Source organism: Danio rerio, chromosome 11 (genome assembly GCF_052040795.2).
Source record: "Danio rerio strain M-AB ecotype USA chromosome 11, GRCz13ab, whole genome shotgun sequence".
In the NCBI taxonomy this organism is placed as follows: Eukaryota; Metazoa; Chordata; class Actinopteri; order Cypriniformes; family Danionidae; genus Danio; species Danio rerio.
Window position 1 is genome coordinate 47,310,001 of NC_141031.1, and position 15,882 is coordinate 47,325,882.

The following is a 15,882-nucleotide window of genomic DNA, read 5'->3' on the forward strand; positions in this document are numbered from 1 at the left end:
ACGCAAAAATAAGCTACTGTAACGTCTGTAATAATATAAAATAAATATATGAATGCAACATATATGAACGGATTACAATCTCCAACATATTATTAATTACAGAAAAACTACACACATCATACATTTAGTACTTACTTGAGTTGAAAAACGCATGCAATTTAGCCTACAGTCAGCGCAAACCTCTCTCATCTGTGTCTGTAATCTTCACCAGCGCATGCAAACTCTGTTAGAGAATAATTTTGTCATCCCTAGTTCATAATAGTCCAAAAGGCGAAGATAAACACGGCAGTTTGTTCATGATTCAGGTTGCTAAAACACTTTGCACTTTTTTTTTTTCACGCTTTTCCTTCTGAATGGATCGGATGACGGAGACACTTCAATAATCACGCACATGTTATTATCATCAGCTCAAGAAGTTCATTATATCAAATATAGACGCGATCGCGAGCTCCCGGAAGAAAGCGAAAACCACTCGCACTTTTAGACGGGCTCGTAAAACAACAACAGCACACGGCAGATTTTGTTCTTCTTGGCTTTGTTCCTGTTCATTAAGACGATGACAAGGTTTGTTTGAGCTCGGGTCATCCATGGCTGGTTATTATATGCATATAGTATATCCATGTAATCTCTCGTCTGCGTATTAGAACATGGCTGATCCTTTGTTTACATTCTGTCTAGCTCCATGAGCCCGTGACGCATCTCTGTAACCAATCAGCAATCGGCTGCTCGTGTAGCTCCACCTTTTGGTACCCTTTCGAAAGGGTGCCGAAAAAGTGGTTTGGTAGGGTTTTGGTCCGGCAAGCTTATTGACAGTGGAAACGGCCATAAAAGTGTACCAGACCTTACCGTACTACTTAGTAGAAACGGGCCATAAATACATCCAAGGTCATTTAAATATTTTGCTCATCTCCAACTAACCAACACTTGTGATCGGTACATGAGATTGGCCAGATCAGCGAGTACCGATCGAGTTATTAAATGTGATTGTTGACCGATGCCGATCGATCAGAGCATCCTTAATAAATGAATATATACTATTCTATATATATATATATATATATAATGGTCATTTTATCTTATAATAATCAGTGCAGTACAACAATTAATGAGGATTTGTGTGTGATTCTGTAGGTTATCTGTCTTGCTGTCGTTTTCTTGATGACAATCAGATCATCACCAGCTCTGGTGACACCACATGGTGAGTTCATGTACACACAATACTATAATAAACATAGGAAGTCACAATAATGCAGCTAATTATTTTCCTAGTACTGTAATGTCAAGGGGAATATGGTTATTATTATTATTATTTTCCTACCTGTGAATTTACTACCCCATTTACCCCCTGTTGTGCTGTAACAGGGAGAAGGCACATTGTTAATCATAATAGTTTTAATAACTCATCTCTAATAACTGATTTCTTTTCTCTTTGCCATGATGACAGTAAATAATATTAGACTAGATATTCTTCAGGATGTATTCTTCACTAGTATTCAGCTTAAATTCACATTTAAAGGCTTAACTAGGTTAATAAGGCAAGTCATTAGTTTGTTCTGTAGACGATCAATAAAAACATTTCTTCAGGAGGCTAATAATATTGACCCATTTACATTTTTGTAATGGATTTATTATTAATTCAGCCCAAAAAAAAGAAGTAAGACTTTCTCTGGAAGAGAAATGAGAAATACTGTAATAAAGTTATGGTTGGAGCGCTTTTAAACATCACTCGCTAAATTAAATTCTTTTAAAAAAAAAATTCTGTAATATTGTATTTACACAAATTTATATTTTGCTAATAATTTTGTCTTCGACTGTATGATAATAATTAACTGATATTTGATGCATGTTCTATATGTAATTAATAAAATATCAATGAATAAATGTAAAATATCATGATTAAATGTTATTCAATAATATTTGAATTTATATCATATTTAACATATCTGAATAATAATATTGATAATAATAATTGCTATTTTTTTAAATAACAATAATTCATATTTAATGCATGTGATATTTAATTGCTAAAACTGTTTTTTTTTTTAACACTTTTTCACGCTTTTCCTTTTGAATGGATCAAATGACGGAGACCCTTCAATAATCACGCACATGTTATTGAAGTGTCTCCGTCATCTGATCCATTCAGAAGGAAAAGGACAAGCGTGAAAAAGTGTTTAAAAAAGTGTGTGTGTGTATATATATATATATATATATATATATATATATATATATATATATATATATATATATATATATATATATATATATATATATATATATACACACACATATGAGTTAATTGTATATAGAGTCTAAATAGTATATAAAGTTGTATATGTATGTAGAGATAATTGTATATAGAGTGTATATAGTATATAGAGTTGTATATGTGTATAGAGTTAATTGTATATAGTGTAAATAGTATATAAAGTTGTATATGTATATAAAGATAATTGTATATAGTATATAGAGTTGTATGTGTATATAGAGTTAATTGTATATAGTGTAAATATTATATAAAGTTGTATATGTATATAGAGTTGTATGTGTATATAGAGTTAATTGTATATAGTGTAAATAGTATATAAAGTTGTATATGTATATAGAGTTAATTGTATATAGTGTAAATAGTATATAAAGTTGTATATGTATATAGAGATAATTGTATATAGTATATAGAGTTGTATGTGTGTATATAGAGTTAATTGTATATAGTGTAAATAGTATATAAAGTTGTATATGTATATAGAGTTAATTGTATATAGTGTAAATAGTATATAAAGTTGTATATGTATATAGAGATAATTTTATATAGTATATAGAGTTGTATATGTATATAGAGTTAATTGTATATAGTTTATATAGTATATAGAGTTGTATATGTATATAGAGTTAATTGTGTATAGAGTGTATATAGTATATAGAGTTGTATATTTATGTAGAGTTAATTGTGTATAGAGTGTAAATAGTATATAAAGTTGTATATGTATATAGAGATAATTGTATATAGAGTGTATATAGTATATAGAGTTGTATATGTATATAGAGTTAATTGTATATAGAGTGTATATAGTATATAGAGTTGTATATGTATTTAGAGTTAATTGTATATAGAGTGTATATAGAGTAAATTGTGTATATAGTATATAGAGTTGTATATGTATATAGAGATAATTGTATATAGTGTATATAGTATATAGAGTTGTATATGTATATAGAGATAATTGTATATAGTGTATATAGTATATAGAGTTGTATATGTATATAGAGGTAATTGTATATAGAGTGTATATAGAGTTGTATATGTATATAGAGTTAATTGTATATAGAGTTAATTGTATATAGAGTGTATATAGAGTTGTATATGTATATAGAGATAATTGTATATAGAGTGTATATAGAGTTGTATATGTATATAGAGTTAATTGAGTCTATGTATATAGAGTTAATTGTATTTGCCATGTGGATATTTTGATATAATTGACATTATGCATTTATTAGATGCTTTTATCCAAGATAACTTGCAATACATTCAGGTTAAAAACTGTATTAGCTTATGTCAGAATAGCCAGAAATATTTCTCACGCTACAGAGCCTATAGAAAATCATTATACCCTGTGAAAATCTATACAGCTTTTTTGTTTATGTTTGTAAATGCAAACCTAATACAACCTTATTGTAAAGTGTTACCAACATTTCAAATGGTGGAATAGTTATTTGGGATGTGATCTGATTTCAGGCTGTCAAATAAAGTCGTTATTTCAAAGGGGTATGATGATTTTTTCTATAGGCATCATTAGTGTTCATGTTTGATTGCGTGAAAAGAAATGGAATTTTTGCTTAAGTTTGCTCATGTGTGTTTGTGTGCATTTGCAGTGCATTGTGGGACATCGAGACAGGCCAGCAGACCACCAGTTTCACAGGGCACACAGGAGACGTGATGAGTCTGTCGGTCAGTCCCGACTCAAAGACGTTCGTTTCGGGTGCCTGCGATGCCTCCGCCAAACTGTGGGACATCAGAGACGGGATGTGCAGACAGTCCTTTACTGGACACGTCTCCGATATCAACGCCGTCTGCGTATGTGCTTTAATCTGCTCTTATTAGCATGCCTCCTGTTTGTTTTGATGTTCAAAATGGCATTACATATATTACATACCTGCATTCAATATAAATAATTAGTATTCAATTATAATGGTAAATACTATTTAATTTAACAGGTTGTTTAAATTTATACATTATTATTATTACAATGTTAAATATTATTTAATGTCTTAAATTATTTAAATGTATACATTTGAATAATTGCATATATTACATGCATTAAATTAACATTATTATTATTCAAAAATATGTCAATTATAATAATTATTATTATTAATATTAATATTATTATGTTAAATATGATATAAATTCAAATAAAATTGATTAATTAACATTTATTCATGATATTTTATGTTTATTCATTGATATTTTATTAATTACATATAGTGCATGCATTAAATATCAGTTAATTATTATTCAAATATATTGTTAACTATTTAAATTAAAATATTATTCATTTATATTTTACATTTATGCATTCATATTTGAATAATCCCATTTCATCCCAAAATGCATTAAAATAAATTATTATTCAAATATAATGTTAAATATTATTTATTGTTCTAAATTATTTAAATTCATACATTATCTAAATAACTACATATAACATGCATTAAATATAAATATTTATATTCAAATATAATGTTAAATATGATATAAATTGAAATATTAATTAATTAATTAACATTTATTCGTTATATTTTACATGTATTCATTGATATTTAAATAATTACATATAGGACATGCATTAAATATCAGTTATTTATTATTCAAATGTAATGTCAACTTGAAATTAAAATATTCATATATATATTTTACTTTTATTTATTAATATTTGAGTTATTACATATAGAAAATGCATTAAAAATAAGTTGAATAATATTTAACATTACATTTAAATAATAACAATAATGTTACAATTTTTTAAATGATAGATTATTTGAATAATTACATTATAAATGCATTAAATATAATAATTACTATTGTCATTTTAATATATTAAATATAGATTGAAATATTTTTATGAATAATAATTCATGAATGAAGAATGCTATTTTATATTTATTCATTGATATTTAAATAATTATATACTATATTATATATTATATTAAAAATAAAATATTTTACATTTAATGTTTATTATTATTTAAATTAAAATATTATTCATTTTTTATTAATTTGTTAATATTAGAATAATTAAATATTGAACATCAAATGTAAATTATTATTCAAATATAATGTTAAATATTATTTGTTTATATTTGACATTTATTCATTGATATTTGAATTAAAAAATAATTAATTAAATTTTTTACATTTATGTTATTTACGTTTATTTACATACATTACATTATTTAATGTTAAATATTCATTTAAATTTTACATTTATTCATGATGTTTTACATTTATTCATTAATATTTGAATTACGTACATTTAAATATCAAGTATAATTTTTCAAATATAATATTATTTAAATGGAAAATATATTAATCCATATTTAACATTTATTCATTGGTATATCACGTACAATATCAATTATTATTATTCAAATATTAAATATTATTTATTTACTGTGTGTGTGTGTATACATTTTTATATATATATATATATATATATATATATATATATATATATATATATATATATATATATATATATATACACACACACACACACACACACACTTGAAGTCAGAATTATTCGCCCTCCTCCTTCCCTTAATTTCTGTTTAACGGAGCGATTTCTTCAACACATTTCTAATCAAAATAGTTTTAATAACTCATCTCTTATAACTGATTTATTTTCTCTTAGTCATGATGACAGCACATAATATTAGACTAGATATTCTTTAGACTAATACTAGACACTAGTATTCAGCTTAAAGTGACATGTAAAGGCTTCACTAGGGTAATTAGGGTAAAGTTAGGGTAATTAGGCAAGTCATTGTATAACAGTGGTTTGTTCTGGAGACAATCCAACACTAATATTGCTGAAGGGGCGAATAATATTGACCTTAAAATGGCTTTAAAACAATTAAAAACTGCTTTAATTTTAGCCGAAATAAAACAAATAAGACTTTCTTTAGAAGAACAAATATTGGAAATATTATGAGAAATTCCTGAATCTGTTCAACATCATTTGGGAAATATTTGAAAATAAAATTGACAGGAGACAAATAATTTTAATGTGACTGAATTGATAATAAAGCTAAATCTTGATTGTGTGTTTTACCCATCCAGTTCTTCCCGAATGGAAACGCCTTCACGACGGGCTCAGACGACGCCACCTGCAGGCTGTTCGACCTGCGTGCGGATCAGGAGCTGATGATGTACACTCATGATAACATCATCTGCGGCATCACCTCCGTGGCCTTCTCCAAGAGCGGACGCCTGCTGCTGGCCGGATATGACGACTTCAACTGCAACGTCTGGGACACTTTAAAAGGAGAACGGACGGGTGAGGAAATATTGCTCTTTCTGTGCTTTTCAGTGGGTTTAATAGGTTTAGTGTATGTATATACAGTTGAGGTCAGAATTATTAGCCCCCCTGTTTATTTTTTCCCTCATTTTCTGTGTAACGGAGAGCAGATTCCTTCAACACATTTGTAATCATAATAGTGTTAATAACTCATCTCCAATAACTGATTTATTTTCTCTTTGTCATGATGACAGTAAATAATATTAGACTAGATATTCTTCAAGACACTAGTATTCAGCTTAAAGTGACATTTAAAGGCTTCACTAGGGTAATCAGGGTAAAGTTAGGGTAATTAGGCAAGTCATTGTATAACAGTGGTTTGTTCTGGAGACAATCCAACACTAATATTGCTGAAGGGGCGAATAATATTGACCTTAAAATGTTTTTTAAAAAAAATAAAAACTGCTTTTATTCTAGCTGAAATAAAACAAAGAAGAGTTTCTCCAGAAGAAAAAATATTATCAGACATACTGTGAAACTTTCCTGAATCTGTTTAACAACATTTGGGAAAATTTTTAAAAAGAAAATAAAATTCTAAGGGGGGCAAATAGTTCTGACTTTAACTGTACATTGAGACACGATTGCTTTCTCTGTGCTTTTTAAATGTGTTTTTTAATGCGTTTAATAGGTTTAGTGTTTACTTGTACATTGTTAGACACAATAGTTTTTACTGTGCTTTTTAATAGGTTTTTAAACATATTAGGTTTAGTGCATGCATATACATTTGATGTCGGATGGATTTAATATTTGAAATGTATAAAAAAATTTTTTTTTTTTTATTATTTGTGATTTTTTTGTTTTTACTCTTTAATTTTCTTTTTATGCATTTGATTTTTTTTTTTTTAAAAACATTTTTAAAATCTGCTTTTAATATTTTGTCCTTATTTTTTTATTGCCTTTTTGTTATTTTTTTAATCATTTTTATTCTATCTACATTTTATGTCTTATCATTTGTGATTTTTATTTATCTTTTTCTTCAGTTTCTATTTCTTTAAACTTTTTTGCATTGTTTTACATTCTTTTTTGCAATATTTTCGTTTAGTTTAATCATTTAGTTTGACATTTTTGTATTGTTTTGCTTTATTTTTTTTTATTTGTAATATTTTCATGTATTTTTTCTGTTTTTATTTTGCTTCGATTAATTATAACACTTTATAATTTTTTATACTTGATTTATTTTTATTAGTTTAATTTTTGCATTGTTTTACATTTAGTTATACATTATTTTTATTTGGAATATTTTTATGTGTGTTATTTTGCTTTGATTAATTCTAAACAATTTTTTCTTAATATTTTTTTGTACTTTTATTTATTTTTTTATTTTAACTTGTATTATTTTGTAATATTCATTTGTATTTTTCGTTTTTGTTTTCCTTCAATTAATAACACTTTTAATATATATATATTTTGTACTTTTTAATTTTATTACATTCATATGAGTTGCATTATGATAGTGAGGCCAGCAGGGGGCGCTCAGCCTGTGGTCTGTGTTAGTCCTAACACCCCAGTATAATGATGGGGGCTCTATACTGTGAGCGTCGTCTTTCGGATGTTACGTTAAACCAAGGTCCTGACTCTCTGTGGCTGTTAATAAAGATGTCATTCAAAAAAAGAGCAGGGTTTCAAATTTGCCCATCTGTCCATCATGTCATATCATAATTGGCTTTATCACTCTTCATCCACCAATCTGGTGGGTGGTCTGGTGCAATATGGCTGCCCTTGCATCGTCCAGCTGCACACTGGTGATGGATAAGGAGATTCCTCCCAAAAATGTGTGTAAAGCGATTTGAGTGTCCAGAAAAGCGCTATAAAAATGTAAGGATTTATTGATAATGTATTTTTATCTCTCTCTTCAGGCGTCCTAGCCGGCCATGACAACAGAGTGAGCTGTTTAGGAGTAACCGATGACGGGATGGCGGTGGCCACAGGATCATGGGACAGTTTCCTCCGGATCTGGAATTAAAGTCTCCAAATTCCAGTTTCCTTTTGCGCCCATTTTCTACGTATTTCCGCAGCGGCTCCTCTGTATTCCAGTTATTATTACACATGATTTTCAGTATGTAGTTTAATCCCGTGGAAAAGCCAATCGCCACAGGAACCACAAAAAGAGATTATTAAAGTGTCATTGTGTAATATGTAAATATACATGTATATGAATATAGATATGGTATATATGTACAGCGTTACGTGTATGTATATACCATATAGTATATACATACATAGTGTTCATGTATATATTTTTCTAGTCGACCATTGGCCCATGACAATTTTATTAATCCTTCATGTTTTGTATTTTACTTTCTGTTTCGTGTACATAGAAAACGACGCTAAACTAGATGGAACGTTGCGACGTCAGTCTGTATTACAAAATATTTGTGAGGTTTTCATGCGTTGGACAACAAAAGCGTAAAAGACGTGATTTTATGCAGATGACCTCTGTATTTGTTTTGTTTTGATTATTATTATTTGACATGCCACTAAATCAATCATCATTTATTGGTGCTTGAGGGTGTTTGGAAAGACCGCACTGAATTTTCTCACAGCCTTGAGACGGAATGTTTAATTCCGCGCCTTATTTTTAAGGCGTTTCTTAATTTTGATTTATAAAGAAATTTGTAATCTGTCCGCCCTCTGCTTAGCCTTAAATACTAGCGATCACGATAGAAATAATCCTAGTATATCAGTGCTTTAAAAGGAAATTTAATTAATTGATAACACTCGCCTTACTTCTGTTCTTTTTATTGTTGCTTTTATGATTAAAAATGGCCACAAACCGTCCTAAATTTGCTGGAATTGCAGTGTTACTAAGATTTAGTGCTGTTAAGCGATTATTCGCATAAAAAGTTTGTTTACATAATTATGGTGTGTGTCTGCAGTGTATATTTAACCATGTATTTTACATAACAAAAAGCTTAGATTATACACACAAACTAAATTAATATACATTCATTTTTTCGGCTTTGCCCCTTCATTAATCTGGGGTCGCCACAGCGGAATGAACCGCCAACTTATACAGCATATGTTTTACACAGCGGATGACCTTCCAGCTGCAACCCATCACTGGGAAACATCCATACAGTCCCATTCACACGCATACACTATGGACAGTTTAGCCCAGTCTATTTCACTTATAGTGCATGTCTTTGGACTGTGGGGGAAACCAATGCCAACACGGGGAGAACATGCCAACTCCACACAGAAACGCCAACTGACCTAGCCTTGGCTCAAACCAGCGACCTTCTTGCTGTGAAGCGAACGTGCTACCCACTGCACCACCGTGCAGCCTAACTAAATTAATGTACATTATGTAACTACAAACTTTTATTTTGTATGCTATTAATCGCATATAAAATAAATTGTATATAAAAGTGTGTGTGTGTGTGCGCGCGCGTGTGCGTATGTATGGATGTATATATGTATGCATGTATGTATGTATGTATATATATATATATATATATATTAGGGCTGCACGATAAAAAAAAAAATCTGACATTGTGATTATTTTGTTTTACTGCAATATATATTGCAATAGAGCTAATTTAACTTATCCGGTGAAATAATGTTCTATTTAGAAAGAATTCGTAAATTTAGATCAACTGGGATGATCCAGTCTGATTCTGTGCAGTGCGTCTGTAAAAACAATTAAATAAACTATGAGCATATGTGAATATAATAGAACAAAAATAAAGTTAAATAAACAGTGCTTTATAGTGTTTTAGAGAGTGTAACAGTAATTAGGTTCAGAAATTAATCAAATGTGAAATAACATGGTTATCATTGTATAAATTATTTGTAAAAAATATTTAATAACATCATTCTTAAAAAAAATAATCTAATCCTGTGATGTGATTATTGTGAATACAGACACTGCGATATCGATGCTCAAGCAATATATCGTTCAGCCCTAGTATATATATATATATATATATATATATATATATATATATATATATATATATATATATATATATATATATATATATATATATATATATGGATGGATGGATAGATACATAGAGTTGAAGTCAGATTTTTAGCCCTCCTTTGAATTTATTATTATTTTTTATTAATTTTCCAAATTATGTTTATCAGATTCAGGAAATTTTCATGGTATGTCTGATAATATTTTTTCTTCTGGAGAAAGTCTTAAAGCTGTACACTGGGATGCTTTTCATTTGCGTTTATTGTCAGCATTTTCGAGACGTTTTTCTGGATTCAAACCCGAGCGATTTTTCCCTGGCGTCGAGCAGAAGAGTGCGACACAAGTTTAAGCTTCTGACATCCTATTATAACTTGTTAAAGTTACTAGCGATTCGTACAAGCATGGATGGTTCAAGCAGCAGCTCTAGCTCTAGCGATGATGAAATGACTATTGTTCACCAGTGACCAACAAAAGTGCCAATCTGATTGGAGGAGGTTTTTACGTGGCGTAAAAAAAAAAAAAAACGAGCATGAGGCGTTTCTTTAAAAATTACGCTTTTGCGCCTGCCGTTTTGTGCGTTGGTGTGCATGATCACATTGACGCCCTTTATTTAGTCACAAGGGGTTAAACGTCAACAGAAAACGCGAGCAAAAATCATCCCAGTGTGCACGGGCCTTTATTTGTTTTATTTCGGCTAGAATAAAAGCAGTTTTTAATTTTCTAAACACCATTTTAAGGACAAAATTATTAGCCCCTTTAAGCAATTTTTTTTTCTCGATAGTCTACCGAACAAACAATCGGTACATAATAACTTGCCTAATTACCCTAACCTGCCTAGTTAACCTAATTACCCTAGTGAAGCCTTTAAATGTCACTTTAAGCTGAATACTAGTGTCTTGAAAAATATCTAGTCTAATATTATGTGCTGTCATCATGACAAAGATAAAATAAATCGGTTATTAGAGATGAGTTATTAACACTATTATGATTAGAAATGTGTTGAAATGTGTTCTTTCTGTTAAACACAAATTGGGGAAAAAATAAACGGGGGGCTAATAATTCTGACTTCAGCTATAGACCGACAGAAAGACTCTCAGAAATAAAGGTATGTGAGCTGTCACTGGAGTGGTACCTTTTCGAAAGGTACCAATTTGTATCTAAAAGGTCCATTTTAATACTCCAACTTGAGGTATTAATATGGACCTTTTATATACAAATTTGTACCTTTCACAACCACCCCAGTGACCGCTCACATACCTTTATTTCTGAGAGTGTAGATAGATGTGTACAATTCTATATACATAATAAATATACACCGTACACTCATTCCAATACAAACTTTTATTTTGTGATTAGTTGCGAGTTGATCATTTAACAGCACTACGGTAAACAGTATACATTTTTGGTTTTCTATATTAAGCTAAATTGGATTGATCTGAATGGTGATACGGGTGGAAATGAAGAACACTACCTGGCCAGGATGATGAATCCGAGTCACTCTATTTGGATTAATTTTTGTATAATAATTTTAGAAAAGAGCGATGAAGCCGTTTACTCACTTTCGCCATATATATATGTATAAGTGCCATCGGTTCTAACAAATCTCTGTTTTTTAAATAGAAACAGTGTTTGAGTCCAGCTCTTTCACCTTAACAAGCCTGAATTAAAAAATAATATTTGTGCCATTGTTGACGCTCTTAACACCTCATATAACTGTGAACAGCATTTACAATCTTTCTCTTCGCATTTTTATATAAAAGGGAATCGGAAAGCAGCTTGAAATTATTTTGAGGTATTAAGTGTATTTTCGTCCTTTGACCGTATGAAGATGCTTTTTGTTTTTTTGCGTAAATAAACACCCTTGCATTGCTCTGAGCTGATTAACACACCATAAAGATCAGTTTTTTTTATTGTTTTTATGATGTTTTGGGATGATTAACTGTGAAAAGGGATGCGTTTTAAGTAATTATGTCTCACTTTTAAGTCAACAATTTAAACAGGAATTTATCTGCTGGTGTTATAAGTATTGGTTAGATTTAAGTCAGATGTCTATGGTTAGGACTGTAGAGGTTGCAAGATTGCTAATCAGTGATTATTTCTGTGGATGTTTTGTTATAAACATGTTGAAGGTTTCAGTGGTTGGTTCTAAACCAATCAAAACCAACAATTTTAACATGAGTTTAGATTTTGACAATATTTCCAAATGTTCAACAAGCCAAACCACTCAAACTCAGAGCATGTTAGAATTACTTGCCTGAACCCTGATGCTTTAAGTATTCACAATATACTTTTGGCTCAATTGTATCTTACATGAGTTTGTTTTATTTGAGCCATTAAAAGCAGGAGTGTGGTGCCTTGTGTACCTTTACAGTGCCATATTTTCAAATAATCATTTTTAATAACATTTTGTTTCTCAACTTTTTTGGTATTTGTAAAGTAACATGGTGATGATGCTGCCATACACTGATATTGTAACCAATAAAAAGACTTTTAACCATATCTCAAAAAACATGTTCAGTTTTATTGACTCATTTAATGTGTGTGATTCATGTACATATGGGTATGTAGGTTTATTTCATCTAAGGAAAATTATACCAAAACAAAATAACCAGTTACTTGTTTTCAATTAAAACACGTTCATGTATATTCGAAGGACGAGCACTTGATATTTGTAATTCAGGTTTCGTATTTCGTCTCCTAAATGTGTGTGTTTATATTTACATGTGGATATTTTGGAGGTTTAACCTAAGGAAAGTTGTATGACATCTCTTACTGATCAAAGTAATTCGTTTTCAACTCATAAGCTACTCAAAGAACGCGCTGGATATTTTTAATTAAGGTAACATACGCTTCATATTTCGTCTCCTAAATGTGTGTGGTTATATTAACATGTGTTTTTTTGGGGCGTTTTAACCTACTTAGGAGAGTTGTACGAGATCTCTGACTGATCAAAGTAATATTCGTTGTCAAATAAATCGCGTTCGCGTGTATTCAACGGACGGGAGCTCGATATTTTTAATATGGGTGACACACGCTTCAAATTTCTCCATTAACATGAAAACATTAATAAATAGACGATATAATTTGTTGTTAAAGCTTACCTCAGAAACTCGCGCCACTTCCTCTCAGCCCGCCGGAGAGCGCGCGCATTTTAAAAAGCGCGGCAATAAACCGGGCGTCAATGATACGACTTTAACACAGGGGTTTTACATACACAAAAACTTATATGATACTTTATTATTCGGAAAATTAATATTAAGATGACTTGTTTAACACAACCCGGTAATCCAAGGTCTTCAAGACCCATCATGATAAAGAAATGTGTGTTTTGACATCAAGGCCAGTAAACAAAATATCCAAGTGTCCTACATTTCGTTTATTGTATATATATATATATATATATATATATATATATATATATATATATATATATATATATATATATATATATATATATACCTTAATGTTAGATTTACCTTAACACAATAATGAAATACATACAGCAGTTTAATAATATCTGATTATATTTTAATTACACAGCAGAAGCTTTACACTAGAATTCAGCATATCACATTTACATGTTTTTAGAAACAAGAACAGTTCATAGAGAGAATACTGATATACTGGGTTAGAAACTACCAAGGAACATATAGAAAATAGGCTTTGTGATCAAAAGGCAAATCTACAAAATCTGATTTCCCTGTCTGATGGCATAAACTCTGTTTCTGAAAAAAGGCTCTGTGAAAAAGGCTAGGTAAAAGTTTGCTTTATGAAAGTTTAACTTCATTATGTTGATCCTGAAAAGCAAAAGCTTTCAGATGTTGTCGTTCTTCTCAAGTTTTCCATAGGACATGTTCATAGTGTTAAGTTGTTTAAGTTCCAGCAAAACTCAATCTCTGTTCAGAAAAACCTCAACCCAAATGAAACCAGTGTTAATTTAATAATACAAATTGTACAGTTAAACTACAAGTAACATTTGTTCCCCTCCACATTCCTCGCAACATCTGGTGAGTGGAGAATTCCCGAAACAGCAGGGCGTAATGGAGGGCGTACTGTATTCACGGGTTACATCACTCTCTGGATGAAGCCGACGTCCGTGTAAACTCAGGATCAGGGCTGAAGACGCAAATACTGGGAGCTGAAATCCTCCAGCTGCATTTCCAGAGCTGTGGCTTTATGTCTGTGAATAAAGGAAATCATTAATACACACACAATCTAACTAAATTATTAAAGTAATTACACGCCGTTTCCTCACAGTACAGTTACTTTTTTTATCCAATCATATAAAGACAGCCAAGATGCATAACAATCCCCACCTGGTACTGTGCTCAGTTTGACACACTAATATATTTTCATTTAGTATTATCTGTTTTGGTCTCCCATCCAAATGGTGCCAGGAAAGCATTTTTAGCCAAAAAAAACCCCATATATTTTTAAAAATGCACTTTATTTTCATGTTGCAGTGTGAACTGTGGATTGTTTCTCAAATGTTGGTCATCCACACCGACACGACTGTAAATGCAGCATAGCAATACATTTAACACATAGCAGTCAACATCTGAAGTGGAATCAAAGTTGGCCTAAAACTATTTAACAACACCCATTCTTGTCTTTTTGATCCATTTCAAATGTTAACTACTATTCATTAACCGGCCACTTTATTAGGTACACCTTACTAGTACCGGGTTGGACCCCTTTTTGCCTTCAGAACTTCGTGGCGTAGATTCAACAAGCTACTGGAAATATTCCTCAGAGATTTTGCTCCATATTGACATGATAGCATCACACAGTTGCTGCAGATTTGTCGGCTGCACATCCATCCAATCTTCTGTTCCACCACATCCCAAAACTGCTCTATTGGATTGAGCTCTGGTGACTGTGGAGGCCATTTGAGTACAGTGAACTCAGCAGCAATACTCAGGTAGGCTGTGGCGTTGATGCTCAATTGGTACTAATGGACCCAAAGAAAATCTCCCCCACACCATTACACCACCACCACCAGCCTGAACCGCTGATACAAGGCAGGATGATCCATGCTTTCATGTTGTTGAGGCCAAATTCTGACCGGACCATCCGAATGTGTCAGCAGAAATGGAGACTCATCAGAGCAGCAACGTTTCTCCAATCTTCTATTGTCCAGTTTTGGTGAGTCTGTGTGAATTGTAGCCTCAGTTTCCTGTTCTTAGCTGACAGGAGCGGCACCCGGTGTGCTCTTCTGCTGCTGTAGCCCATCCGCCTCAAGGTTGGACGTGTTGTGTGTTCTATTCTGCATAGCTCGATTGTAACGAGTGGTAAATCACAACACGGTGTCCTTACTACAAGCAACACAATATGCGATAAATATAATCTTTCTCCTAACCATTCCCAATGATGCTGCAC

The 15,882-nt window shown here is 31.0% G+C and overlaps 3 protein-coding genes across 7 annotated transcripts in view; 2 read left to right on the top strand and 1 right to left on the bottom strand.

Annotated features, from left to right (window-relative positions):
• Positions 1-13,002, top strand: part of gnb4b (guanine nucleotide binding protein (G protein), beta polypeptide 4b) — a 28,955-nt gene extending 15,953 nt beyond the window's left edge. Inside the window, exons 7-11 of one of the 4 annotated variants that reach the window (XR_015501918.1) lie at positions 1,132-1,198; positions 3,877-4,078; positions 6,344-6,560; positions 8,438-9,052; positions 11,757-13,002. Coding sequence is in view for 2 of the 4 variants with exons in the window: in NM_001442151.1 (NP_001429080.1) it covers positions 1,132-1,198; positions 3,877-4,078; positions 6,344-6,560; positions 8,438-8,544 (593 nt within the window). In the remaining 2 variants the exon portion in view is untranslated. 4 annotated transcript variants of the gene reach the window in all.
• Positions 1-15,882, top strand: part of ero1b (endoplasmic reticulum oxidoreductase 1 beta) — a 78,873-nt gene that overhangs the window by 8,902 nt on the left and 54,089 nt on the right. The gene's annotated exons all lie outside the window — the stretch shown is intronic.
• Positions 14,010-15,882, bottom strand: part of mfn1b (mitofusin 1b) — a 31,270-nt gene continuing 29,397 nt past the window's right edge. Inside the window, exon 19 of one of the 2 annotated variants that reach the window (XM_087271933.1) lies at positions 14,010-14,683. In XM_087271933.1, the coding sequence (XP_087128059.1) occupies positions 14,614-14,683 (70 nt within the window). In that variant the 3' untranslated portion in view covers positions 14,010-14,613. 2 annotated transcript variants of the gene reach the window in all.